Genomic DNA, 27993 nt, shown 5'->3' with positions numbered 1-27993 from the left:
CTTTAACAACAACAACAACAGAAGCTGTGGTTCCTAGGACAACAGCCACATTTAACAAGTCTATGTGGTTCTGTCTTTCAATCTGTATCACTGCTTGTCAGTTTACAGTGTTTATTCAAAATGTGGGGTGGAGGCTTCCCCAGAGGGTTGTGGGGGCATTGGAGCGCAGGAGTTTTCCTTAGTGCAGAATTCTGTCTGTCTTTCTGTCTTTCTTTTGTCTTGACTCATGTTGTTTCCTTCAGATCAAAATGGACTCACAGATGACGAAGCAGGCCCTGAACGAGATCGAAACCCGGCACAACGAGATTATCAAACTGGAAACCAGCATCCGGGAGCTTCATGACATGTTCGTGGACATGGCTATGTTGGTGGAGAGCCAGGTACGGCCGCAGGGTCAATGTGGAGCTGTCCTTGAAGATGTAGCTGCTAGACAACAAAGTGGGACCAGGAGTTGGGATCATATCATACCCCGCTTGGAACCCAATTCCAGTGGCTCCCTATGCCTTACCTTTAACACCCTGCATGGCTTAGGACCCCGGTACATTCTCCAGCATTGACCCACCTGCGTTTCTGAGATCTCCATCTGAGGTTCTTCCGTGGGTACTACCACCATCAGAAGCAAAATGGCTGGCAGTGATCATAAAAAAGGCAAAAATAAAAATCTGGAATCTTGAACAGGAGCACTCCACACAGCAGTTCTAGGTCCTGCTTATAAGTAAATAAATAAAATAGTTTCATTGGGGACTACAGAATTCATCACACACACCCCTCAGAAGTCAGCGCAGAGGGATCACCGTGATTCAGTATAATAGCTTCAGTATCTGTAATTCTGAAATTCTAAAATGAGAAGTCTCAGGGCTCAGTTACCTGGAAACTCCCCCCCCCCTCTCCCTCTCTCACCTTGCCCTGTATTCTCAGGTGAGTAGTGGATCCTGAAGCTCCTCTTTGCTGAGAAAGAAAACTTTGTACATGTTCAGAAGCACATTTTCCAAGCTGAGCTCTGACAGCCAACCTCCCCTGCCCCCAACCAAGAAATGTTTGTATCCCTTTGCTCAAGTTAAAGCTTGGCTGGGAGTTATTTTGTGTGTGGACTGCTTCACATGAAACATGTACAAACCAAATCAATGAGCGCAGAGGGTTGGACTTGAACTGGGAAAGACTTGGGTTCAAAACCCATGGAGCCATAAAAACTCATTGAATTGTTTCTGGCTAGTTGTTGTCCTGAGCCTCGCAGGGTTGTTGTGGATATGTTAACCTTAGAGGAAAGGGTCAGGATGATCAGATTATCAGCCATAGCCATTGACCAATTAACTCGCCTTAGCTTCACAAGTCGCCACTTTCTACCATTTCAGGGGGAGATGATTGACCGCATTGAATACAATGTCGAGCACTCCGTTGATTACGTGGAAAGAGCCGTCTCTGACACCAAGAAAGCTGTAAAATACCAGAGCAAGGCTCGGAGGGTAAGTAGGAGAGGTTGGGACATGGGGCAAGGAAGGCAGAAAGGGGCTAATGTTTCCCTCTAGGTGCAAGAGGCAGTCAAGAACCTGGAATGAGTAAAATGTGTTGGAGAAGGCAGGGCTGAGATCAGAAAACTGAGGAGTCAAGCCAAGTTCAGAAGAAGGCGAGATCTAAGAGAAAATCTCCACAATTAGGAAATTACCTATGGATTCCAGATTCTTAATGTTGGTTTGGGAGCGAAAAATAAATGGATGCAGTGGCTTCTGTGGCATATTTGCCACATACAGTCGTACCTTGGATCCCAAACGCCTTGGAACTCGGATGTTTTGGGTCCCAAACACCGCAAACCCAGAAGAGACTATTCCGGTTTTCGAACGTTCTTTTGGAACCCAAACGTCTGATGGAGCTTCCGTGGCTTCTGATTGGCTGCAGGAGCTTCCTGCAGCCAATCAGAAGCCATGATTTGGTTTTGGAAGTCAAACGGACTTCCGGAACAGATTCTGTTCGACTTCCAAGGTATGGCTATAATTTTGAACCGAAGTGAAACTGCCGTACTTGGAACCAGACCTTTTCTTCTTCTCTTTTGGTACTATCTCCTCTGACTCCAACACTTCAGAAGAAGGAGTTTCACAGCCATACTAACCGAAACCCTTTTAAATGGAAACAATGGTAACTCAAGGGTGGAGAATTCCCTCCAGGCCTATCTGTCCTGGCCCTCAGGAGTCTTGCAAGGCCACTATGCCCCTCACTGGCCATGCATCAGTCTCTCCTTGACTGCTTCTGCCAGCCTGGAATGTGTCATTGAACTGCGACAATTGTTTCTTGCTTCCCTGGAGGGAGGGAGTTGTTTGTGCATGTTGTGTAGAAAACTCTGGCTTGTGGCATGTAGGCGATTGTAGACAGGTAAGAGTCGTAGGTCTTGCTCCTCCCACTTCTGCCTCTGGCCCCCCCATTGCTGGCGGGTGGCCCCCAGAAGCCTGTCTATGAGGAAATGTGGCCCTCAGCCTGAAATTTATTTATTTGGTTTTTCAAATTAAATTTTGATAGCTTCCCCACACCTGTGGTAACTGAACCAAATGGCTTTCTTTCCCCTCTGTTCCTTATTTATTCCTTATAATATTGTTAGGTTGCCTCTCTTGCAAGTCATCTGACAGTACATAACATAACTGGTTATAAAATCGAGCAACTATTTTAAACACCACAAACTGACAGCAGTTAAGAGCTTATTATAGCTCTCGGCCGAAAGATTTAAAAATACATTTCCACAGCATCAACCTGAAATCATCAAGGAAACGCATGTTGGAATGAGTAAGTTTTTTTTACAAGAAGAAAAAGCTCATTTAGAAACCTGAATAGAAAGGGCTGGTCATGTATAAACAGGAGAAGAGTTTTATAAATTTGTGGCCAGCATTAGGAAAGTCCTCTCCCTTGCATCCTGCAACTTGAATGACCTTCCTTGGAGGCATTTTTATATGCAATCAAAATTTTATGCACACAGACAATGGAGAATTAAAACAATTAACAATTATCATAGGGACAGAACTGGGATTAAGGTTGTTTTTAAAGGAATCTGTGAATACGGTCCTTTTACAATAAGGCTATCAACAAGGGCTTTTGCAAGGAGCCCTTGATTAAAATCTGTGTACTCAACCTAAATCACACATTTATCAGAAATGTCAGCCTGTGGATCACAACAGGCTTCAGCGACCTGCTGCCCTCCAGATGTCTTAGACAACAAAGTCTGAAAAGGTGGGGTTACAGGCAGTGTTGAGACTGGAGGTACCAACTGGCCAATCGCCAAGGCTTGCCTAGTAGTTGTGTTGGTGATGCTTTGCAAACCTCAGCAATCACAGCCTCATGCCTTTGCCTGCACAGCTTGGTTTCAGACCATGTGGGTAAAAAGAGGTCAGCTGACATCATTGTTGTATCAGGTGATTGACAAGTGGGCAGCCCCACCCATCCATAAAACTTGTCCTATGCAGAGTGAGGGAGATAAGGAATTTGCTCACCAGCCAGATCCTCCCCGCCCTTCCCAGGCCCATGTCTGATACCAAGTCATCAGCGTTGGTGGCATCTTACAGAGCCTGAGAGGTGGGAACGAACTTCCGTTCTAAAGTAGGCAAGGGGAAAGCTGACAAGTGCAGAGAGAGGGGAGGCTGGCCTATGAACGCAGTGGGCAAGTACTGAAAAACTGATGGTGGTTGGGAATGAGGACAAAGGGGATAGTCATAGAATTGAAGGGACCCTGAGGGTCATCTATTCCATCTCCTTGCAATGCAGGAATCCTGTCCACAGCCATCCTTGGGCGGGCGCAAACCACCAACCTTCTGGTTAATAGCCAGACGCACTGACCCATTGCGCCACAGCCAGGATGGCCAAAGGCCAAGATGGAAATTAAAGATTTTGAGGAGGCATTCAAAGAGAGGAAGGGAGGGAGGGAGTCTACTTCTTGGTTGCTGTGTTGGTCAAACACCATTTGTGATGGATAGCTCTGCCCTGGTCCATTCTCTGGCGGCTGCCACTCAAACTTACATTCATGGTCTGGTATAGGACTTTCCGAACCTGATGATTTCGGACTACAACTCCCATCAGCCACAGCCAGCCTGGGTGTTGTAGTCCAAAGCAGCTGGAGGATGACAGATCAGGGAAGGGTGGTTTTGTGGGTCTACAGCCCATGGTCAGTTCCTTTGAGGTTTGTGGGCTTCCCGTGCATCACAGCCACTCATATCTTTCTGAAAATGTGTTGCTTCGATTGTGTACTGTGCAGGAGTGCACAACATGGCGGCCTGCAGTTTGAGACTCAACGCCTCGCCTACAACAGCCTGTTACTAATGCTCGCTTGTCTTTCTTTCCTCCCCTCCCTCCTCTCTCTCCTTTTCCGTATTGCTCCGTGGATTTTCTTGGGTAATGTAGAAGAAAATTATGATTATAATTTGTTGTGTGGTTCTCGGTATAGTACTGGCCTCCTCCATTGGGGGCACGCTTGGGTTGTAAATTAAAGCAAAAATAATAATAATAATATTATAATAATAATTTAAAAATTGTACATGCAGTGGATATAACAGCACATGTTCCAGCTACCTATAGATAAAAACAACTTTATCGGGTCAGCAAATCTAAGTTTGTTGTTCAGCATCATCTTTCTCATCCATTTTTACTCATTTGCTGGACACCAGGGTTCTGCCCAGAATTTCCAGAGATTCTGGGCTTCAACCGGGTGTCTCGTAACCGCACCTCCTCTCCCCTTCCCCTCCACCATGGTCCAAAACGTGTAATTCCTGCCCACCCCGGCGATTTCCCCCTTCATATTAATGGTTAACCCTGAGGGAAGAAATGGTTCGTGGAGCTCTTTTCCCGTCTCAGCGTGGGAAAGGACCCGGCCACGAATTGGGCAGTCATCTCTAAACGGGCCGTTGTTTAAAGTGCTAGGACAGGAGAGATACCTGAAAGGGAGGGGGGGAATAGGCAGAAGCATTAATGCTGGAGTACTAGGCACTAGCGAGGGCCGCGATCTAGCGCACAGCTGTTTGGAACTTACTCCGTTGCACGCAGGGGTAGGGTCCGGGTTCAGGTTCCCCCTCATTGCCTGTGGAAAGGGAATGGTGAACGGTACACCTCGCGAAACTGACAGACACTCCCTTTTCATATCTGGCAATGGGAAACCTTGGGGAAAACAGACATGGTTTCCAAGAGTAGCATTCGTTGCAAGTACAGTCGTGCCTTGGTTCTCAAACGCCTTGGTACTCGGACGTTTTGGCTCCCGAACGCCGCAAACCCGGAAGTGAGTGTTCCGGTTTGCAAATGCTTTTCGGAAGCCAAACGTCTGTCGTGGCTTCCGCAGCTTCCAATTGGCTACAGGAAGTTCCTGCAGCCAATCAGAAGCCGCACCTTGGTTTTTGAACCGTTTCGACTCCCGGAATGGATTAAGTTCGACTGTATTCCAAAACACACAGATACACACACAAACAACAACAACCCTGAAGTTTTCATTCTTAGGTACCTGGAAAAATTGAGTCAATTCTCAGGGCACAATCTGTTCATCTGCTGCATCTTCTTCCTTGTCCGTCCGTCTTCCCCACCTTGTGTGTGGCTCCACAGGCAGAACTTTCCTGCCACAGGCCCCAACCCCATCCCTTGCCGCTGTCAGAGAGCTGCCTGAGCCTGGCAGCACGTGTAAGAGACTAACCGGATCAGCCCTCAGATTTCAAGGATTATCTCGGCGCTCCAGGACACTTGGGTAGCAGTAAATCGAATCGCTGCGTCCAAAAGTTCCTGCTGCTCTAGCTTCCAAAGACACTCATTGTGGACCAAGGCCACGTTAAATTGGTGTGTTGATAATGACACCTTTTTAAAAGATTGCCATATCAGCGGGGAGCAAGCAACGTGTCAAAGCTCACATATCAGCACAGTATTATCAAGCAATATTTGCAGCAGCCAGGAATCTGCTTTAGGGGCGCTAGGAAAGGGAATGCTTCCACATCGAGCCATCAGGAAAGCCGCAGATTTTGCTCCTCTCTTACCTCAAAACTTGTGATACGAATGTACCCAAGACTAGAAAACAGAGACTGTGGTGTCCAGTCGCCCTGTTTCAACATGCGCCAGAAAATAGAATTCTGAACTACTGCTAGCTCATGACTGTGACCAGCCACTCTGCCATTCTCCCAGCCTTTGCACATAGGACTGGATTATTAATTCAGTTCATTTGTATCTGGCAATAAAAGAAAACCAGAGCAAACAACGCTCTTCTGGGCTTCAAATAAGGACGACAACTAGAGGTGACGTTGGTCGTACACTTTGTCCTGGTGTGCATGATGTTTTAAAAAATCATAAATAGCTATTAGTAGGAAGGGGGGTGTCGGAGGATGATCGAGGCTGTGGAGAAGGAGCTGCTGCCGCCATCTCCACTGGAATCAGGTGCCCTGAGGACCTGCTCTCTGCAGTGGGACGAAAGCCCAGCAACCAGTGGGTGCTTCCCTCCCATTGCAGACACGTGGGGAGCAGGGCAGTTCCACTCAAAGCCATTGCCATAGTCCTTATCTGGCCCAGTGAATATTTATGTTTATTTTCAAATATCACCCACGCCACGGCTTGCCACATGACTAATGTCAAATCTGCCTTGGCCCTTCGTGGGCCAAAAATGCCACCTCTGGGGCAGCAGTGCTTGTTTAGAAATGTCCCACAAAATGCAGAGTGTACCATGTCAGACTGCAGGGGAGTTCTCACATTTTGAATTCTTCTTCATTAACCCCCCCAAATAAAACCTCTCCCTGCTAATGGAAAACTAGTTTATAGGTTTCAGGTTAACCTCATCTCCTCCTGGGTGTGCTCGTTTTCTATTTTCAGAGAGATTCTGACAGGAGGAGAACCTTCTAGAACCTAGCCCCCTCAGTTGCATGCTGACATGGATGGTATGGCTCCAGGGGGCCTTGCTGGATGTGGTGTTTTTGAACATGCAGTTCAGCTCTGAGCGATTTCGAATCAGACGCCTGTCTTAGTAATCCACTGCCAGAAATCAGCCGTTAACGAAAGGGACACGGGCAACAGTAGAAGGCTTGTTCATTTTTCTAATAACATTCCAGTTTTCCAGACTTGATGGAGAAGGACTGTCAGGGTTTCTTCCCTGCAGTTCAACGTGGAACTAAAATAAAATAAAATAGTAAGGTTGTTGCTACCATCAGCAGCAAAATAGAAGACAATAGCCTCAACTGATGCTACAGTAGTGTAGACTTACTTATATGGCAATTGGTTCCCTGGAAGGGGTGATCCCAAATGCATCAACTAGAACAGGCTTAATTCACACAGCAGGCATTTGATAGCATTCCATGCAATATCATTTGTCCCATACCTTCCAACACCTTGAAGGCAAAAACAAGGACACCATCTTCCCATATTTTTTCTTGAGAGAACGGCCACCATTTTGGGCATCCTGATCTCGCGCCACGATTCCCCCCCCCCCACCCCCGTGCTTTCTTTGGGCATGGTGGCCAAAACCTTGCATTTTGGGTTGCTGCTGAGATTGTGCTTTTTTTTCCGGGGGAAATCATGGCACAACATTGTGTGAGACCATGGCACCCAAAATGGCTGCCATTCTCTCACGAGAAAAAGAATGGGATGCCTCGGTTTTTCTGGGACATTTGTGGGGTGTGTTGTTCCCCCACCTATAGTGGCTCTTAAGGGCAGTCTCTACATTTCAGCAGAATCAGGAGGGAAAGCTTTCATCGGACCATTTCAGATTAGAGATAGGGGGTTGTGTGTTTGATAACGAATCCTCCTTCTCAAATCCGGAATCCTCGTAAAGGGTCAGCCTAGCTGTCTCCCTGAAACATGCTTGTTTTCTCTTTGGCAAGAAGTTTTGGAGCGCTGAAAACTCCACCCACAGCCCAGCTTGGCACACAAAGTGCTTTACCACATGGTTCTGCTGAATGTGTGAAGTGGTTCTTGCTTTCAGGTACATGTACTTGGAAATCTGGATCTGGGTTGTTGATTTTTTTTACTTGTTTTGATTCCTCTGCCCTGTTCCCCCAGCCGCATTGCCTTGACCCAGTGATCATCTTTCGTGACCTTCCATTATCTACACTGAGCAGCTAGGCTGCTGTGGGATCTCGCTGGCTGCCGTAAACGAGAGGCGATCCCTCGCTCTGCCTTCCGTGCATGAAGACCAGCGCGAAACCCTACCGCAGGCTAGGAAGACGGAAATCCTGGGAGGATCTTCAGGTCAATTTCTGCATGCACAAAGCGTCGCTCATGCGGAAAGAGACCCAAAGCCCAAACCCACCTGAATGCAAAAGTAAAGGCATATCCATATCAAAACTCCATGCACAGAACTAATTATGCACAGTGTATAGCTTAGCTGTTGGTTGTATCAGTGCCTGTGAAATAAGAAGCAGTGCTAAGGTACTGATTGCCATGAAAGCATACTCTGGCCATGCTACAGTCGCATTACCCAGCTCTTAAAAACTGGCAAAGTATTATTATCCCATTGGCCTATTTGTGTTAAAATGCACACCCCTGAGTAACAGTACTCCATCGCTAGAGTATCCTAATGATGCTGTATTCTTAGCAGAAAACAACAGCACCTGATGCGATTAGAAGAAGCCACACTCTGACCCATGCCAAATATGCTGCAGTATTTAAGAACCTACTTACCAAAGGTGCTGCAGTATTCCGGAGTAAGGTAATACTGTGCCCCTGTGTCGAGTTTCGTGAAATAGCTTTCTGCCTTTCCGAGAAAATAAAACGAGCAATGCAAACTGCGCCAGCAACCTTAGCACCCAAACTATGCATCCTTTTCAGGAGCGCTCGGTTGACGTTTGCTCCTTTAAATGGCATCTCTATTTAAAAGAAGAAGAAGAGCAAGAAAAAGCACACCCAATGATTAGATTTTGTAGTAGAACATTAGCTGCTTCTTGGTAGGCTTTTGTAGATCTGGAATTACCTGGAGTGAGTACTAACAATCCAATATTATGAGTAGATTGTGTTGTGGAGTTACCATTCTGGGGGGGAAATAGTATTATTATTTTTTAAAAGAATAGCATGAAAATTATTTTCTCCAGAATGTAACATGTAGGAACATGTAGGGCAGTGTTTTTCAAAGTTCGGGAGCATTCTTACGTCTGAGATGTTTGAGAGCGTGTAAGAAGTGTCCCCCACCCCAACCCGGTGTTTTTGCATAAATCCCTGTTCTGGGCTTGCCTCCTTTGAGGGAAAGCCAGTTTAGTAAGTCTCTGTCTTGACCGTCATTGCATCATCCAGTCCCTCCCAATGCAGAGACTCAGCAGAAATGCCCCATTCCTGGTTGATTTGACAAAGCCCGAGTAGCGAGAACACAGAGATGCATTGGGCAGCCTCCTTTTCGGCTGGGTCATTTGGGCCGACAAAAGGGCACTTCTTTCTTTCTTGTGCTCCTGCTCTCAGTGCGGAATTCCTGGTGTGTTGAGGAATTCCTCAACACACCAGTTATCAAAGATGGCAAGGTCCATACGGACCTGTTCTTCGCTGAAAGCGTCTTCCGTTTCCCATGGCTGTAAAGTGAAGTGGACTCTACATTTGATGGTCTTCCTAGATTGTGAGGGACAGAGGTCAGGGATGCACAAAGACCCCCACCACCAACCTTTCATGGGCTACCCCTGCCATCGATCTCCTCACGACCTTTTCACTTTCTGTCGATGTGCTAGCAATGACAGCTAGGTGTGCGACCTTTTCGAATGTCCCAAGCATTTCCTCCTGCTTACCTGAGCCTGCTAATCTGGACTGGGAGGCAGATACGGGGCAGCCCCCAAAGTTCCAGCCGTGGATGCCTCAGGCTTCAAAACACATTGAATGTGGAAAATTTGAGGAGTCACCCACATGGGAATAAGTAGCCAGAAGCGGCGATGGAAATTATCCAACCCTCTTGGCTGCGGAAGGTGACCTTTAGCGTGGAATTACTCCAGACTGGTTAGAGGAAATAATGCAATTCTAGAGGGAGGATGCCCAATTGTTCCGTAATGCTCAGGATCCTATCCAGTTAGGCCCCGCCCAGTTCCACCTGCAATTCTGTTCCCCAGGGTTCACTCTCTTAAACAAAAGGGTCCTCCATACAACTTTCCCACTGGGGTGGGTAACGGTGATTTCCCCCCACCTCCAAACTCTCATTTCCCTTACCCATTCACGCATCTGCTATTTCTTCCGTCACCTTTGATTCTGATTTTATAAAGTGTGTGTGTGTGTGTGTGTGTGTGTATACATATCTGTATGTAGATATGTTCAGCATTTGTTCAGCGTGGAGGTTTTTTGTACCTATATACAATGGAGCTGATGGAGATATAGGTAAACATATATAAACACACACTTGTTGTATACTTCAAGCAGTATGTGATGTGTGTTTGCATATGTGTGGGTGTGCCTGTGTGTTACACTCTGTACGTTTCTGGTTTTCCGCATGTGATCACTGACAGTCCTTTGCCCTGCTTACTCCAGAAGGAGGAGATCCTTAAACTTCAGCGGGGATTTGGGCAAAGGTTGCTCCAGAGTAGGGGGTTTGAGATCTGGGTCTAAGTCTCCTCATATACATGGCATCCTTGCTGTCAGACTTTATAGGAAGATTCCATGGGCAACTTTTCTTTCTTTCTTTTAAAGCACCACCAAATTTGTGTCAGATCAGGGGGTTCAGACGATCCCTCAGTCTGGATTAGTTCACACCATTAATGGAGAATGAACAAACAATGAATGCAGTTATATGAGAGCAAAGAATGATCTTTCAAATACTGCTTAATAGGGTAGCGATTCTAAACTTTATTTGCAAATGAAAGCTGCATTACAAATACAATGCACAGACTTACAAGAGGAAACTGGGGGAACCCATCACCTTTTTATGTTATTTTAACCACCCTGATTATGTGAATCAAAGGGTAGCTAGAAAATGCAAACATTGCTCTAACCATGCACTGGAAGTTCACTGATCCTTTAGTAATTCGGCTTACATTTAAACGAGAATCAACCCAATTCATGCTTCCCCAAACAATTTGAAATTTGCCCTTTGAAATTTGCCCTTCTCCGAATTTTGTAATGAAGCTCTCCAACTCTTCATGAAGCCTTCTCTCCCCCCCACCCCCAATTGCAAACTGAAATATGGAGAACTGAACTTAAAGACTGGTGGAAATGAGAAATGTAGAGGAACTGAAATTGACGGGTTTGCCCATCCTTAGCTTCAGCAACAATGGAGAAGCGGACCCCCATCACCGTATTTTAAAATGCCGCTATTAGTTATTCTGTTTAGAGCTGAGCTACGCAGTCAGCAGATCTGTGTGACTTATCTCCTGGTGCTGAACCCGCATGACTTCAGACAGCAGGCAGAGGACCAGGCGCTTGAGCCCTTCCACGTACTGTACTTTATAAATTCCGTCCATTTCGCGGGCATATGTTTGTTCTGCGTAGGGAGGGAAGTTGTATTGTACTTGAGCAAGTATTCAAATGGCCCATCCTCAACCCGCAGCCCGAAGCAGAGCATTAGGTCTGCTGATCATGAAGCTTGACTCTTAAGAGAAATCACCCAGGGTTAACACAATCCTCACATTCGCAGGATGCTTACGAGACCTTGCGGGGACGTAACTGGAGTACAGAGTGTGGCAAATGTCTGTTACGTGTTCTTGGCATGACGAAGTATGCTTAACATGCATACGTGACACTGTTGATGCCTGTGTCCAGCTTTTAATGTGCCTAAATACTATGCGCTATAACTATTTATTTGTGTGTGTGTGTGTGTGTGTGTGTGTGCGATTGGTTCTCAAAGTGCAATGTGGGTCTAACAAGGAAAGGGCAAACAGTTGCTAGGGGAGATGAAATCCCTTCTGTGACTCCCCTCGATTGGGCCAGGAGGTTGGAGGGGACCCTTCCACCTCTCCCCTCCCCTCTCTGCCCTCAACAAAACCACAGATCACGTGCCCTGTCCCTTGGGTTGGCTGCCAATACTGAGGATTATTAACACTGCCTTCAAAACTCATCTCGGCTATACATTTCTCCAAAGGCAATTGGAAACTTCTCTTTTCCTTGGCTTCTTTTGGGAGAAGTTCCATTGCTGTAGCTCGCTGGCAATTTGAGAACCATTTATCTGTATTATATCGTGGAGAGGTAGAGATAACATTTATGTATATACTGGTATAGGCCACGTTTTTGCTATGCAATGGGTTTCTAATGTGTGCATTTAGAGGCAATCTGTTTACCCCCCACCGCTCCCCACCCCCATATCGCTGAGCAGGCAAGAAGGCCCAGTTGGAAACTGCCTGCCATGATCCTAACTCCAAAGTGGCTCAGGGTCTGAATCGTTGTGTTGGGATATCTAAAAGCCATTGCAAATTCAGCCGCTAAGCTATATCAGTATATTAATGTGTGTGACACAAGCGTGCAAATCAAACACATAGCTCTGACTTACCGCTGTGGATGTGCTGCTCAACTTTTTGTGTATGTGTATAAATACACACACACACACACATGTAAACACACAAACACACCCCAACACAGTTCAACTCAAACACACACACACACACACACACACATTAAAAATGTGAACAGAACTGTAATTACCCTCAACCAAGCCCAAAAAGTTTCCATTCAATATCTGGGGTTCATCTATTAGAGAAATTACGGTAGGCGGGACTGGCCCAAATTAAGTGTGCAGTGCATGGTGGGAGATGTAGTCCACACATGGTTTGCCCTGAAAAGCTGCTTATACTTGTGTGGACTGCATTTTTCGTGTTCTGTTGGGAGGTTGGATTTATTTGCTCTTTGTGGGTGGGAATGCCTTGGTCTCTTCAAAGAATCATCCTTTACATTCAGGGTTAATCTATCCATTTGCCATGGGGTGCTTTTATTTCATTGTTTAAATGCATTTAAAGGATACCTTTGTTTGGGGGTAAATGCAGTGTAAACTCCAGAGTATATTTGTACAGTACTGTGTATTCTCTGTGTAAATACATACATGCATTCCTTATTTTCTCTTTATAAAGCCTTCATCATGTCATCTCTGCATAAAAAGAGATCAAAATCCAGAAAAAAGAACAAAGAAAACTTAGATTTTTTGATCTTTTTTACAAAAAAATTCCAATATAACACACAAACCAACAAAAAACTGTTTGAAAAAAAAATACGACGACGCAAAGATAAAAAGACAAACCCTACGAACGTGTCGAAAACCCCTTGACTTTCCATTTTGGGTATTGATCTGTGTATTGTTTCAATGTAGGCGGTTTATTGTAGTCTGTGGCGTATTTGCTAAGAAACAACAACTTTTAAAAAAACTTCCTTTTTTCCAAAAAAAAAAAAATCATTCTTTATTTCCCACTGACATATCCTTCTTTTCCCTGACTCTTTTATTCCCCTCTGCTTTCTTCGCTGAACTTCTGTGGTATTAAAAAATAAAAATGAAAAACCACCAACCCACAAAAGAGGGGGACATACTCTCGGCATACCTTCTTTCCCCGCCATTTCACCAATCAACTCATTTTACAAACAGAAAAAAAATAAGAGAGAGAGAAAAGAAAACTATTTCCCTCTTTGCCCCATAAAAACCATGCCGTTACTGAGCGTCCTTTTAAGGGACAAATGCTTCGTCATCTCTCTTTCCTGTTCCTTGTTTCTTTGTTTTTCATTTGATTTTGGATTGAGGGAGTTCATCTGATTGGCGGTCAGCTAATAGTCCTCTCGGAGATCCATGTATGGTGTGGTGCAGGGATGAATCTCTTCAATACATGGGGCTCCCTGTTCGTTGCAGCGCAGGAGACCTCTTCCACGTTTTGCAAAGGAATCTATGCGCAGAGACCACTCACAAAAGCTCCTTACCTGTCAGAGTTTCCACATCTGGAGAAATAAAAATAAATGTTAAAAGGAGATTGGCTCTCCCCCACCCTGCCACTTCTAGAGGACAGGCCTAGTGGGATCTGTTAACCTTGGGCTTCCCCCTTTTTAATGATTTCTTATTTATTTATTTACAGTGGACACTTGGGTTGCAAACGTGATCTGTGCAGGATGCACGTTCACAACCTGCCACGGCGCATCTGCGCACGCACAAGTTGCAATTCAGCACTTCTGAGCATGCGCAAAGCACAATGTAGTACTTCTGCGCATGTGCGACCTCCGCAACCTGGAAGTAACCCGTTCCGGTACTTCTGGGTTTCAGAGCGTCCGTAACCTGAAAAAAAACTCAACCTGGAGGTGTGACTATTGCATTTCTATCCCATCTTTTTTCTGCAAGGAGCTCGAATTGCCGTACATGATTCTCCCTCTCCTCATTGAATCCCCACAACAACCGTGTGAGGTAGCTCAGGCTGAGAGGCAGCAACTACGGTAGCCCAAGGCCGTTGTGACTTTGATAATGCGGTCCAGACTCCACGGCTCCCCGTAGCAGCCGGATGGTTTGACGCCAGAGTCCTCCCCCCGCAAATAAACTTCTCCAAATAAACCACATGAGGTATATTTCAAAAGGAACTAACAATATTGGGGTCTTAGAATCATAGTTTTGTGGCTATGGAAGGCACGCCAGGGGTCATCTAGTCCAACCCCTGTTTAATCACAGTTTAAATAATCCCTGACAGATGGAACATCCAACTTCCGTTTATAAACCTCCGGTGAAGGAGAGTCTACCACCCTAAAAGCTAAAAGATAAGCCTGCATTTTCTCAGCAAACGAGCTTCTTTGTTTTTCCCTTTGCAATGAGTTCTCTGGCGTCCTTGTATGTAAATCTTCCTATTTCCAAAACATTGCAACCCACATATCTAGTGGCTTTAGGCTTGTTCACATGTTAGTACAATACTGAATGCAGGTAGAGGCAACCCAGGACTAGAATCTTGCCAACCCAAAGACCATCCTTCCAAGTCAGGGACTGTCTCCAAATACCATAGAAATACATGTATTCCAGCAGGCTTTTGATATGGGGAGCGAGGGGCTGGGAGGCAACTTGCTGGTGGTTTGTTAAAAGGAATATAATCCCCAGTTGGAAACTCGTCAGATTTGTTGGCGCTTTTGCCGGTGAGTGAGAAAATATCCATTCCTGCTTCCTTTACGATTTTTATCCTGCTGAAAGAGCTTCCTCGGTCCAAAAGAAAAGGAGGGAATATTTATTTATTTTTCTACAAAAGAAATATATATATATCTATATATATCTCCATCTTCCTATTTAAAATATGATTTCCCCCTCCTCCCCCCGCCTCCTCCTCTCACGTGGTGCTTTCAAGGAGTCGGAAGGGCTTGCCAGTCCCTGATCACCCAAAGATTTACATAGTTGCTTAACTTAAAGTGGGAAACCCAGCTCTGTCAACCTTCGGGGCCCTTTGCAAAAGCCCTTAGCAAGACTCGGCTCTGTTTAAGAACAAGTGTTTGAGGCTGCCGTCCCCTGGGAAGTTGTCACGGCCGTGCCCCACCGAAGTGAGCAAAGGTTGCGCAAGGCGATGCGCTCTCGCGCAGCCCCCATTCATTTCGGCAGGACACAGGTCAGACAGACCCGCAGCGGCTTCCACCCCCATCTCACGGTCCCCCAGTCATCACAAACCGCGCTTGCAACTTCCATCGCACCCTGTGGAGCGTTTCCTGGTGAAAACGGAAGGAGACCTTAATGCAAATTGGGGTGTTTCCTTTTCGTCCAATGCAGGGGGAAGAGTCGCCTCCCTTCCCCACTTCCACGTGACTTTTTAAGAGGCAATGGCAAGGATGTGAAAATGTCATCTTAGAATTATTGGCCCATAGTCCTGATTCCCTCCTGGTCCTGTGGGTAGCTGACTGTCTCCTCTTAATTCAACCAGTCTGCTGGGGACGCAGTTAGGCTATCCCATTTTCTGGATTTTTAGCTTGCCCTTGTCTTCTGCTTGCAAGATTTTTCTCATCTTTCGACGCTTCTGTGCCGCGACCCTAAGCTGGTTTCAAACCAGTCTAACCGCCATGCCTTCCATGCAAAGAGCTGTAGCTTGGGGGATTCTAGTTTGATGGTGTTGTTGAACTGCAACTCCCACTGGCTAGAGCAGGCATGGCCAGGGCATTGTTGGAAGTTGTGCATCAGCAACACACCTGCCTTACAGTTCCCAAGATTCCTCAGTAGTCACGGCATGGCAGTTAAGCTAGCTTGAAACTCGCGGTTGATACCTTCCCCTTGAACAGTTTTCGGTAACCTGGTGCCTTCCATATATTTTGGATTACAGCATGATGTAATTTTCATGATGAAAATACTGGCTGGTCCAAGCCATCTAGAGGTCACCAGTTGCCGAAAGCTGCCTTAAGACGCGCATCTGAGAGTGACCAGCAGAATTCACCCATCTTCATATTATTATTTTTTAATGACGTTATTTCATTTTGTTTTGCAATTGCTGGCCAATAAAAATAAAGGTGAGAATGCTTTCAAACAGGGTTGAAAGGAAGCATTTCTCCTCCCCCCCCCCAACGAGGGAATGACACATGTGCCCACTGCTCAAAAAAAGTAAAAAATAAAAATTGAGAGGTGAAATAATCCTGGGGGTTTTAGAGTTGGAAGTCACTGACTCCAGGCGACATGCATGCAGGTGTGAGAGCAGCATGGCTCCATGTCTGTCTCTGGGGTCATGCACCCACAGCCAACCCTGGCATGCTGTGGAATGAGAGATCGACAAGGAAAGAAAGCAAGGTTAGGTTGCTTTCTTAGATTCAGGGCCCAAATTGATTCAAAGGACTCATCTCCCCATCTCAACTCCTATCTTCCTCCTCCTCCTCCTCTTTTTCAAGAATATTTTTTCTCCACTCTATAGTTCCTTCCCCGCCTCCGTGTGTAAATACCAGCTGCTGTGCGTGACGGGTGCCCTTCCCTTCCTCCTCCTCTCTCTCTCCCCACCCCCACCCCCGTTTTTTCGTGGAAAAAGTTGCGTTTGTTTTGTTCTGAATGCGCTTTAACTGGCTGACTTCGGAGGGTTTGAGTGTTTTTTATTCTGGGGAAGTTTCTTTCCAGATTTCTTTCCGAATTTGTTCGTGTGGCTCTATGACTACTTCGTCTTTTTTTTTCTTTTCCAAAAAAACGACGACAACAAACAGTCCTTTTCATTTTTAAGAAGAGATAATGATTTGATTTCGTCTTTTTTTTTTTCAATGTCTGTCCGAATGTGCTTAGTTAAAGCCAGTGACTAAATGCTAAACCTTTCCAAATGCTCGACGGCTTTGCACGCTCTTGCCAACGGAAGTTGGTCTAATAAAAAGGTATCACCCTTTGCCTGCCTTGTGTCTCTCTGTGTGTCTTAAACTGTCCACCTCTCTCTCTCTCCCTCTCTCTCTCTCTCCTTGTTCCGAGGTTTTTATTCTGTGTAGATCGGACTTGGGTTTTGCCAGGAAAGCTGATGGCCACTCAAGTCGGAGGTCATATGACTTTCAAGGGAAGTTGAGTACGCATCTCAAAACACAACATGTAACAAGCAAAAGGACGCCTCTCAAAACATGTGACCAGCAAAGCTGAAGCCCTCATAGTGAATCCAGTTTAATACATGGCATATCAATGAGGAGTTTTGCCCACTGCTTCATGGTTAAGAGGGTTTTTTTGTCCATCTAGCCCCCGTGTCATTGACCCTGACCCACAGCAGGTTTTCTGTGAGACTTGGGCGGGGAATGGTCTTTCTAGCACTTCCCCATGACGGCCAGAAAAAACACTTTTTGGGGGAACGGCGCCCCAAAAAGACGTATTTTGGCACGCTGTGCAACATTGTTGACTTGGAAAAACACTTTGGGGTGTGCGTGTTGAGCTGTTGACCCAAAATTGCACAAGAGCAAGGTGCCAAAATTGTAAGAGGAAACGGGATGTCCCAGTTTTTCCAGGGCAGTTGATGGGTATGCAAGAATAGGCTGGGTCCTGAAAACATACATTCCAGACGTTCAAAGGCCAGTGTATAGTGAGCTGTATAGTCAAGAAGTCACACATGCCTCTGCAGGGAAGGGAAGTCCATAACTTAGGGGCTACCACAAATAATGCTTTCTTCAGGGACACCCTCCCTCCCTCTTACACTTCTGGAGGAGGCAAAACTACCAAGAAGGCCCCTGTGCCATTCTTAACACCTGGATGGGACTAATAGGGAAGGAGGCAGCCTTTCTGATATTTGGGGGTGAAATCATCAAGGACTTAAAACACAGAGAATAGGCCAGGGAAAAACCAAGTCTTCAAAGTGGCCTCTTGCATTGAGCTGCAAGTTACATGCAAGAGCCCCTTGCCAGACAGGCCTGTTATAAGCCAGCGGGCACTGGAAGCAGTTGACCAGTGTGTCACAATGTAAGGGGTACCAAACTGCTCAGGAAGCCTTGAAGGTGCAAACCCACAGGACACAGGCCATTTTCTCAGTCGCAGCCCCTTGCTCCGCGGAGGAGGGGGAATAAGGCTGCGAGGAGGAGACACAATTCTTCTCCTCCATTAATAAATAAATCTTTATGGTGGTAGCAAAATCCGTTTTCACATGGTACCGTGTTATAGCTAAAGCTGCCTCTTGTGCCAAATAATATTTAAGAGCGGCATCGCAGGATTAAAAAAATACGCAAAACAGCACTAATTTGTTTATTTAGAAATTCAGTTCGGTCTCCACACACCGTTGTCCCCGGCTCAGATTATGCCGATGCCTTTCTCCCCAAGCCTGGCTGAAAGCAATGCAAATTGGGCAGACCCTCACCTCTTCAAAAGAAGCTCAATTCTAGCAGAAAGGGGCTTTGACAGCTGCCACCAGCCCCCTTCATGACACTGTCACCTAGGCAGCAGCAGTCTCTTTCCCAAACAAAGCTCAAACTGAGACATATTCTCTCCCCCCCCCCCTCAATCTTGCCGTCCTCCAAAGAGCCCAAGAAAGCATTCGTGGTCTGTCTTTCCCTTTTTTAATCCCCACAGAACCCTGTGAGGTAACTTAGGCAGAGAGATCGCGAACTGGCCTACAGGGCTATGTGGGGATTTGACCGCAGGTCCTCCCTGATTCTTCACCAGCACTCTAACTCCAAAAGAGGGTCATGGGATAAAGTGCCTTGCTCTATTGGGTCGAGGTGGGCCGTCTTTCAGCGCTTCTCCACGAAAGCCAAGCTATGCTTGGAGAAGCGTCCTGCCAGCCAGAGTGAACTGGAGGGGAAGAGAGAATGAGAACTAGGAAGGGGAAACGGAGGGCAAAAGTTTGGGAGTCCTACGTGCGGCCGACTCTGAACAATGAGGCAGATGTGCGGTCCTGGTTTTCCAATGCAGTGGAGAGAGTTAACGGGGTCTCCTGCTGCTGCTGCCGTGCCGCCGGAGCACAATTTCTGTTCTCATCCTGAAGCAAAGTTCTCAACCTGAAGCACTATTTCTGGGTTAGCGGAGTCTGTAACCTGAAGCGTATGTAACCCAAGGTACCACTAATTTGAAAAGGTGTCTGGCTCCACTGTTGGCCTTGGCTGGAAAGGAATGGCTGGGTCCATTCTCCTTTTGCATGGGTGCCTAAGAAGATCTGCTTTTGGCAAGTATCTAGCCCTCATGTGCTCAAAAACGGGAGAGTGACACTTGCTTGAAATCTCAGAAGCCAGAAAATTAGTAGGATGGCTCAGGAAGCAGTTTCCCAGTGGGCTGCTGCAGTGGAGCTTCTGTGCCTTAAATACATCCTTCCTGCTCCCATGACGGCCACAAGTATAATCCATGTTATGCAAGACAGTGGAAAGGGCAGGATAAATTTATTCAGAAATCAGAGCAATTATGCAGATCGGCGTCAGAAGCCAGGCTTGGACACTTCTGCATCCTGGGATATCAATGATCTTGATAGGGAGGGTGGAAGCAGCCACCAAATTAAAGAAGATGAAGCACGTCTGCCCTCAGGACTTTCTGGGCCTGGTCCACTGTATTTTGGTTGGGCCCCCTGCCCCTTGACCTAGTCGGACAGAAGCCTGCATAAGATTTGCATGGATGTGTTATCTGCATTTGGAGTGCAATTTGTTTAAGGCTTCCATACTCAGAAAATGGGACGCGGGTGACGCTGTGGTCTAAACCACTGAGCCTTGGGCTTGCCGATGAGAAGGTCAGTGGTTTGAATCTTCACGACGGGGTGAGCTCCCATTGCTCGTTCCCTGCTCCTGCCAACCTAGCAGTTCAAAAGCACATCAAAGTGCAAGTAGATAAATAGGTACCTGTTATGTTCTCACCCTGGGCCAGCAGGGGGATACTGTAGATAGTTATGCAAATGAAGGATCGAAAGTGACATTCAGTGATTGGATAGTTTTAGAAAGTTGTTACAGTAACGTGGTACTGGAGCTCTATATAAGCAGGCTGACTGAGCCCTTCAGTTCAGTTCTGTCCTGGCCTGTGAATAAACAAGAGCTGTTTGAAGAATCGCTGTGTCGCCTGAGAAGTTCACCCACAACTTAACAATACCACTCTGGTGGGAAGGTAAACGGCATTTCCATGCTCCGCTCTGGTTCTCCAGAAGCACCTTAGTCATGCTGGCCACATGACCCGGAAAAACTGTCTGCGGACAAACGTCAGCTCCCTCGGCTAGTAAAGCGAGATGAGTGCCACAACCCCAGAGTCGTTCACGACTGGACTTAACTGTCAGGGGTCCTTTACCTTTACCTTTTACTCAGAAAACAGCTTCAAAATGCCCCAGGGAGTCCTCCATTGTATGAATCCAGATGAAAAAACCTAGAGTGATGCACGCATCAAGTAAGACCCCAAGACAGCTTCAGAATTAACCAGAAAATTAATTTTTCGATGCCTGGAGTTCTGGGACCATTTTAAAGTTTTCTGTTGGGCTCTATGTTCTTCTCTAGGACTCGTCAATCACAGCCCTGATTCCTCTCATTGGCTAAAAGCACTGAAAGGCGGGAGCAGGCTCATCTCTCGCAAAGCTATAGCCATGATGGTGACGGCAATTTCTGCTTCATAACTTTTGTTCTATGAGGACTAGAGACTTGCTTTCTTTTCTTGCCTGGGACAGGAGTACCCTCTGCATCCCACCTCTCCCCTCAGCAACCCTGGGGGGAAAATCTGCAGAAAGACACGGCTTCCCCTCTCTCCGCTGCTCCGAAAAAATATTTCCTTGCCATCATTCTCAGATCCCAACAGCAACAGCTGCTCTTTGGCTGAGGGCTGGCTAGTTTCAGTCACCCAACAGATACCCAGCCACTTGCCTGCCTGCCCCCCTCCTTCTCCCTTTTAATATCTTCCTCGGCCTTGTTCCTTTTCAACTCGCCAGACTGAAAACAAAAGGCTGGCTTTTCAATAACTCCACCGAGGCGCAAAGCTGTAGTGGCAGGAATATCATTCAATTATTAAAAGCCTCTTCCGTTCCTCATAAGTCTCCCTGCTTCAAAACCTCTCGGATTTTAACATTCTGACGCCTTCAATAGTTTTATCACTTTCATTTCTTGATATATATTTTTAATAGTTTCTGTTCATGAGCAGTTCTTAAAAAGATACAATAAAAAGCAACAATGGCTGATCTGCTCCCCCAAGGACCTTACCGTGCACACCTCCCCAAAGGAATATTTTTCCTGCCCTCTTTTCATTCTCGTGTTTTATTGTTGAAGTAATGTCATTTTTCTTTCCTCTAACAACCCACTTCCTCGCTTCGGACACAGAGTCTCCCATCGTCTCTGACCATTGGCCATATTTGCCGTGACTGATGGGCAGTGGAGTCCAGTGACGGCTGGAGAGGACCACAGGTTCCTCAACTCTGTCTTAAGTGAAATTTGTAATATTTTCCCCATCTAGGTAAGGCCTCCGAGCGCAATCTCAGAGGAGGCAGAGGCTGCTGCGCAGTGCTGGGGATTGCTAAGGCCTGCCCAGCTGCTATCGCACAGCGGGCTTACCGAGCATTCGAAATGGGATTGTTCTAACGAGATTTCCCTTTAACGATCCAGGATTATCCACCCTACCCGATTAGCACGCAATCCGATTAGATAATGGCATTTCTGCTGGCTGGTTTGCCAAGCCACTCAGCGACTGCCAAGAGACTGGGGTGCTCTTCTTCTGAACCTCTGCCCTCTGTTCTCTGGGGCACAGTAGCCCCCTAATATTGTACAGGCCCATCACATCTCCATTGGCTTTGGGGGGAGACAGAGAGAAAAAGTGAGATTTTATACATGGAGCGAATGTCTCTGCAAAGAGAAAGGGGAGACCTTAGCGATTTGCAAACCACTACAGTGGTACCTCGGGTTACATACGCTTCAGGTTACAGACGCTTCAGGTTACAGACTCCGCTAACCCAGAAATAATACCTCAGGTTAAGAACTTTGCTTCAGGATGAGAACAGAAATCGTGCTCCGGCGGCACGGCGGCAGTAGGAGGCCCCATTAGCTAAAGTGGTGCTTCAGGTTAAGAACAGTTTCAGGTTAAGAACGGACCTCCGAAACGAATTAAGTACTTAACCCGAGGTACCACCGTATTTTGCTTTGCCTGCTTTTGTGAGATGCCATCTCTCTTCACCTCCTTCCTCCCTATTTCCCTTCTACCTAGTAGAGGCACAGGCTGAAACTGGTGTCAAACCAAGAAGTGTTTCCAATGTAGATGTTCCCCTTGTGGAGGTCACAGGTTCCCCTTGTCTGCTTCACAAAGCCAGGGATGAATGTTTCCATTTTCTGCCTTTTAGGCCTTGAGCCTTCCTGCAACAAATAGCCATTCAGGGTGTGGCGCTTTCCCCCAGCATGGGGACACAGAAGTTTGAAGGGCTTCACCTGTTGGTTGTCTGCCTGCCACACACAAGATTATAAAGGCACAGAGACCCTGCTGGGGTGGAGGTGGGAAACGTGGCAACTCTTCCCATGACCCAACGCCTGCAGCATAATACCCCAACCCCAGGACCTAAGCACAGGTCCTGCAGGGTGGAGCGACTTGCTTCTCACTGTCATAGAGAAGAGGAATTTGGGGCCCTCAAAGAGCAGAAGAAAACAAACCCTTGCTAAAAGAAAGCAAATGGAAAAAAGGTCAGCCAAGCGCTCTTCTGAATGGCTGCCACGTTTCAATAGATCAGGGGTGGCCAACTCCCAAGAGACTGTGATTTACTCACAGAACTAAAAACTGGCAGTGATCTACCCCCTTTTAGGGGGTTTGGGTCAAAATTGTTGAGTTTTTTCAGGGAGGAGGTAGAATGTTGAGCTTTTTTTAGGGGGGCCACAGTTGTTCAGCTTCTTTGGGGGGAGCCAATGATCTACCAGTGATCTACCGGTAGATCGCGATCTACCTGTCGGACATGCCTGCAATAGATTCTGGCTGTCTTCCTTCCCGCATCTTAAACCCCCAAGATGCAAACAAATGCAAATAATAATAAAGAGAGAGAAAGGCAGGTGCAGCAGCTGGGGGGCGAATGCTCCCTCCCTGGCCAGCGCTCCAGACAGTTATACAAGCTGTCAAACGGTCAGCCCGGCCCCCAACATCCTGAGCCGCCGACTCTCATTCTGACCGCTCCTTCCTTACACGATATCACATGCACGCAGCGCTCTGTCTGTTCCCATCTATCCTGACCTACTGCCCTCTGGCTTTAATAAACGTACTTTAAAAATATTCTCTTGCTTCTTCTCCCCCCCCCCCTCTCTCCCCTCCCTCCCTCCTTGCCGTCTTGATTTTATTTTTAGGCTGCCTGGGAGCATAGTTTCTTAATGTAGTGGTTTTTGCAGTCAATAATGTCCTGCTGCCCTCTGGTGGCCGGCAGTGAATGAGAGCTGCGAATCAAAACACAAACAGCAGCAGAAGAAAAACCCCTCAAACTGTTTTTCTGACTTGATCCAAGGTCTGTGGTACACATACAAGCACACACATCACCCTCTGGGGGCATGAGGAGCTGTTGTGGCTGCCTTCGTCATAACAGAGATTTTATTTAAACTTCCTGTTAGCACTTTAACTTGGGAAAGGCTGAATAATATAGGAGTTGCTTTAAAGATAGCAACCTTCCAGTAATGGGCAGAAGACAAAGGTTCCCAACTTTGAAATCGGCTTCTGTTTCTGTGTCTGGGACAGCATGGTTCTCTTCCCCAGCTCACATGTGCAGCTATAAGCAGGGGTAAATGCTAACAGCCTTGGTTTTTTTGTGGGCAAAGTTACTGCTTTTAGACATAACAGCAAGGCAGGGCTTTTTCTGGGCAGGTGACCACCCTAGTGTCCAGGAGATAATGAGGGTGATAAGTTTTTGAAAAACTGGTACAAGATGGGATAGAGAATGAATCCAAACCCTTGGCACCTCATGAGCAAACAGGTTGCTTCAGTGAGAAGCAGCAAAGCATGGATCAGACCGGTTTTCCATTTGCCCCATTGCTTTACCTGGGAAAACTTGATCTTTACTGCTGAATCGGAGCAAACATCAATCTCTGGAAAACCCGGTTGATGTTTGCTCTGATTCAGCAGTAAAGAGCGCGTTTTCCCTGCGGAAAGTGGCAGGACTTTCCAGAAAGCATCAATGTAGAATCACAGAATTGGAAGGGACCCTGAGGATCAATATGCAGCTGTCCCATACAGGAATCGAACCTGCAACCTTGGCGTTATCAGCACCATGCCCTAACCAACTGAGCTATCCAGTGTCAGTAACAACAGGGGTCTAGTTTCCAAATTCAGGACTGCAGGGCCCCCACTGCTGAGTCCTGGAGCCTTGTCTCAGCCCTGGTACCCCAACACCCCCCCAAGCATGGAATCAGCAGGCAGTCGTGTCAAGATAGACCAGCCTCCTGTGCTTGCCTTGCACTCCAAAGAAAGAGGACAAGTTTTGACAGTGTTTTGACAGTTCCAAGGGTAATCTGAAAGAGGGTCTTACTGAGAGCACCCTGCTTTGATAGCCTCCCACCCATTCACCCCAATAAAACCTGGAGCCTGTGCTACCCACGGCAACCTCCATCAGGGATAGAGCGGTCCATACGTGGTTTCCAAATCCGCCCCAAGCCTTGACTTTTTCAGCCAGCCCCATAGCTCTCCCCTTAACAGCAATGCGATCTGCAGATGTGCCCAGATGTGAGGAGTTGTCTCCATGTCGTCATGACCAGCTTCACCTGCTGATTTTGGGAGGTTAGAAAACATTCGGGGGCAAACCAAGGCAGCTGTTTTTTGTTTGTTTGTTTGTTTGTTTGTTTGTTTGTTTGTTTGTTTGTTTCCTGGCAAGCCGGCAACCTTAGTTAACCTCTCTTCTTAGACACAAAACGAGGGAGCGCAAGGCAATCTGTTCTCTCCTCCGCAGGGAGCAGAAGGAGCCTGGGTGGGGCTGTGTCATCTCTTTGCTGCAGGGGGAGGCTAGATGAGTAATAGGACTCCCGGTGCAGATTTGAGCTCCCGAGCAAAGGCACACCTACCCCCTTCCCTTGGGGGGAGGATGAGGCAGAGGCACAAGGGAGGATTCGAACACGATTCCTCTCGTCAACACTGACTGCATGTTTCCTTCCTCCGGGCAGCTGGGCTAAGTTACGCCCTAGAGGCAACCTCCCGTTCTAAATCAACCTGCCAATGGCTGTTGGATTGTTGCTACACACTACAAAATATTTATCGCCTAATATTTTCTTCTTCTTCTTTCACATTAAGCAAGAAGTAAGAATGATCAGCCTCAGCTCTCCATATGGAAAACAAGAAAGATAAACAAGGATGGAGTTTTGTAAAGAGCTTATAAGGCACATGAACAGTGTCTCCCCAGTGCATGATCCTGTACCCAGGATTCCAGCAGTGGAAGGATGGTTACGTATGTCCCCTCTTAAATCTTTATATGGAGTTAGGAAAATAAAATAAACACGAAATCCCATCAACTTCTATTGCAGGTATGGGGAACCTTTGACCCTCCAGGTTTTGATGGACTACAGTTCCCATCATCCCTGGCCATTGGTCCAACCTTGCTGGGACTGATGGGAGCTGTAGTCCACCAACACCTGCAGGGCCAAAGGTTCCCCACATCTGTTACACTGGATATCAGAAATGGAAATGTTTCCTTTGAGATGTAGACAGTTTCCTTGCCAGCTGGGCCTGCTCTAGGGCACATTCATTGTGGTCTGGATTAGGGCCACAGTGGGCCTGACTCAGCCCACTAGACACATTTTCTAAGAAGGAAGTTTCAGCAGGTACAACGGGCACCCATTTCCAAGTATTTCAGCTGTGGGGTGATCACATTTCATCCCTAGTCGCTTTTATGGGCGGGGGGAGCAACCAAATACAGTGGTACCTCGGGTTACAGATGCTTCAGGTTACAGACTCTGCTAACCCAGAAATAGTACCTCGGTTTAAGAACTTTGCTTCAGGATGAAAACAGAAATTGTGCTCCAGCCGCACGGCGGCGGCAGGAGGCCCCATTAGCTAAAGTGGTGCTTCAGGTTAAGAACAGTTTCAGGTTAAGAACGGACCTCTGGAACGAATTAAGTTATTAACCTGAGGTACCACTGTAATAATCTTTTGAAGGCTGGAGGCTACGTGAGGACAGGTAAATAACGCAAGGGGCAAGCCCTCCTCCATAGGGTGGGTTTTTATTGCAAACTCAACGTCCTTGCTCATGAGGTCTAGAAACTGGATTTATTTGAAGGTAATTAATAAAAACCAAGATCTCCAGGAATCCATTTTCTTTCAGGCTACATTCCACAAAAATAGTGTGGATATCCACCCAATATGTCTTAGTAAAATATTCCAAATGTCAGGACTCCTGCAGTTTCCTGTGTGGGTGGGGAAAATGCTAAGAGACAGATGGCACTCCCCACCCTATAACATTTGGCAGCGCGCAGATTACTTGATGTCCAGCCAGAGTTGACCTAGTATTTGTCTCTGACTACGCCTTACTGACGGCCTTTGAGCCATTTCCCCTTTCGCCATCCCTCCCAAAACCAACGCAGGGCTTCCTGGACCAGTTGCGCTTCTCCTCTGTCCTCAGAGAGCGGACAAGAAATGCAAACTCTTCTCCTGGGAACGATGAGAGAACGATGCTGCACCTGGAAGCAGCCAGACACTGGCCAAACCGTGCCACTAAGGGGCAGCATTCGGCCATGCCATAACACTGGAGCCATTCAAGACCTGGTGCTCTCTGTGTGCATCCCTGCTCTGGGGAACCCTCGGGAAGAACCCCAAATAAGATCAGAAGGTGAGGCCCTGAAAGAGAACTTGCTCACCACAACTGCCCAACAGAGCCCCTGGAGCCACAAGAGACAACGTTTGGGGTGCACCTTCTCAGTCCCTCTTCCCAGAGCATTCTGGGAATTGTAGCACAGTAAGAGAAATAGGAGGGACACGGGTGGCGCTGTGGGTTAAACCACAGAGCCTAGGACTTGTCAATAAGAAGGTCGGCGGTTCGAATCCCCACGACGGGGTGAGCTCACGTTGCTCGGTCCCTGCTCCTGCCAACCTAGCAGTTCGAAAGCACGTCAAAGTGCAAGTAGATAAATAGGCACCACTCTGGTGGGAAGGCAAACGCCGTTTCCGTGTGCTGCTCTGGTTCACCAGAAGCGGCTTAGTCATGCTGGCCACATGACCTGGAAGCTGTACGCCGGCTCCCTCGGCCAGTAAAGCAAGATGAGCACCGCAACCCCAGAGTCAGCCATGACTGGACCTAATGGTCAGGGGTCCCTTTACCTTTAAGAGAAATAGAAGGCTTCCTAACAACTCTCAGCGCCCGAACAAACAACAGCTCCCAGGATTATCTGAGGGAAGCCATGACCGTTTAAAGTGGGGCAACAAAAAGGCGGAAATTTCCGGGTGTCAAAAAAGGTTGTTTATGTCTGCCACTACTCTGGCCCCTGCTTCATTAGCCCCAAAATGGAAAACGAGCAAGGTCCCAACTAAAGAAAAATGGCAATTTAAGCTGACGGAATGTGCGCAGCTTGCAGATTTAACATATAAAATAAGAGAACAAGAAGAACATACGTTCTGGAAAATGTTTATTGAATATATGGGGGGGGGGGGAGAATGTGTACACTTGAAAACATTGGCAGCATTAAGATAAATCCAACAGTGTAAATATGTTTTGATGGAATACTGAATGGTTTAGTTTTTTGTAAAATGTGCAAGGATTTATGATATGCAAAATGAACCACGGAAAGAGAAGTCATTGATATTTTAAGGATGTTTAAATGAGTATTCTAAATTGTAAAACAGAAAATTTAATAAATATTGTGTTTGTGTGT

At 46.8% G+C, this 27993-nt stretch overlaps 1 protein-coding gene across 1 annotated transcript in view; it reads left to right on the top strand.

The window, feature by feature from the left end:
- Positions 1 to 6343, top strand: part of STX1B (syntaxin 1B) — a 59846-nt gene extending 53503 nt beyond the window's left edge. The window contains exons 8-10 of the mRNA XM_083707545.1: positions 243 to 380; positions 1353 to 1463; positions 4375 to 6343. Of these exons, the coding sequence (XP_083563671.1) occupies positions 243 to 380; positions 1353 to 1463; positions 4375 to 4455 (330 nt within the window). The 3' untranslated portion in view covers positions 4456 to 6343. The remainder of the gene's footprint in view (positions 1 to 242; positions 381 to 1352; positions 1464 to 4374) is intronic.
- The last annotated feature ends 21650 nt before the right edge of the window (positions 6344 to 27993 follow it).

This window comes from Podarcis gaigeae, assembly GCF_964106915.1.
Source record: "Podarcis gaigeae genome assembly, chromosome: 13".
Classification (NCBI taxonomy): Eukaryota; Metazoa; Chordata; class Lepidosauria; order Squamata; family Lacertidae; genus Podarcis; species Podarcis gaigeae.
Note: the sequence above shows the minus strand (reverse complement) of the source record. Positions and strands in the feature narration are given on the sequence as shown.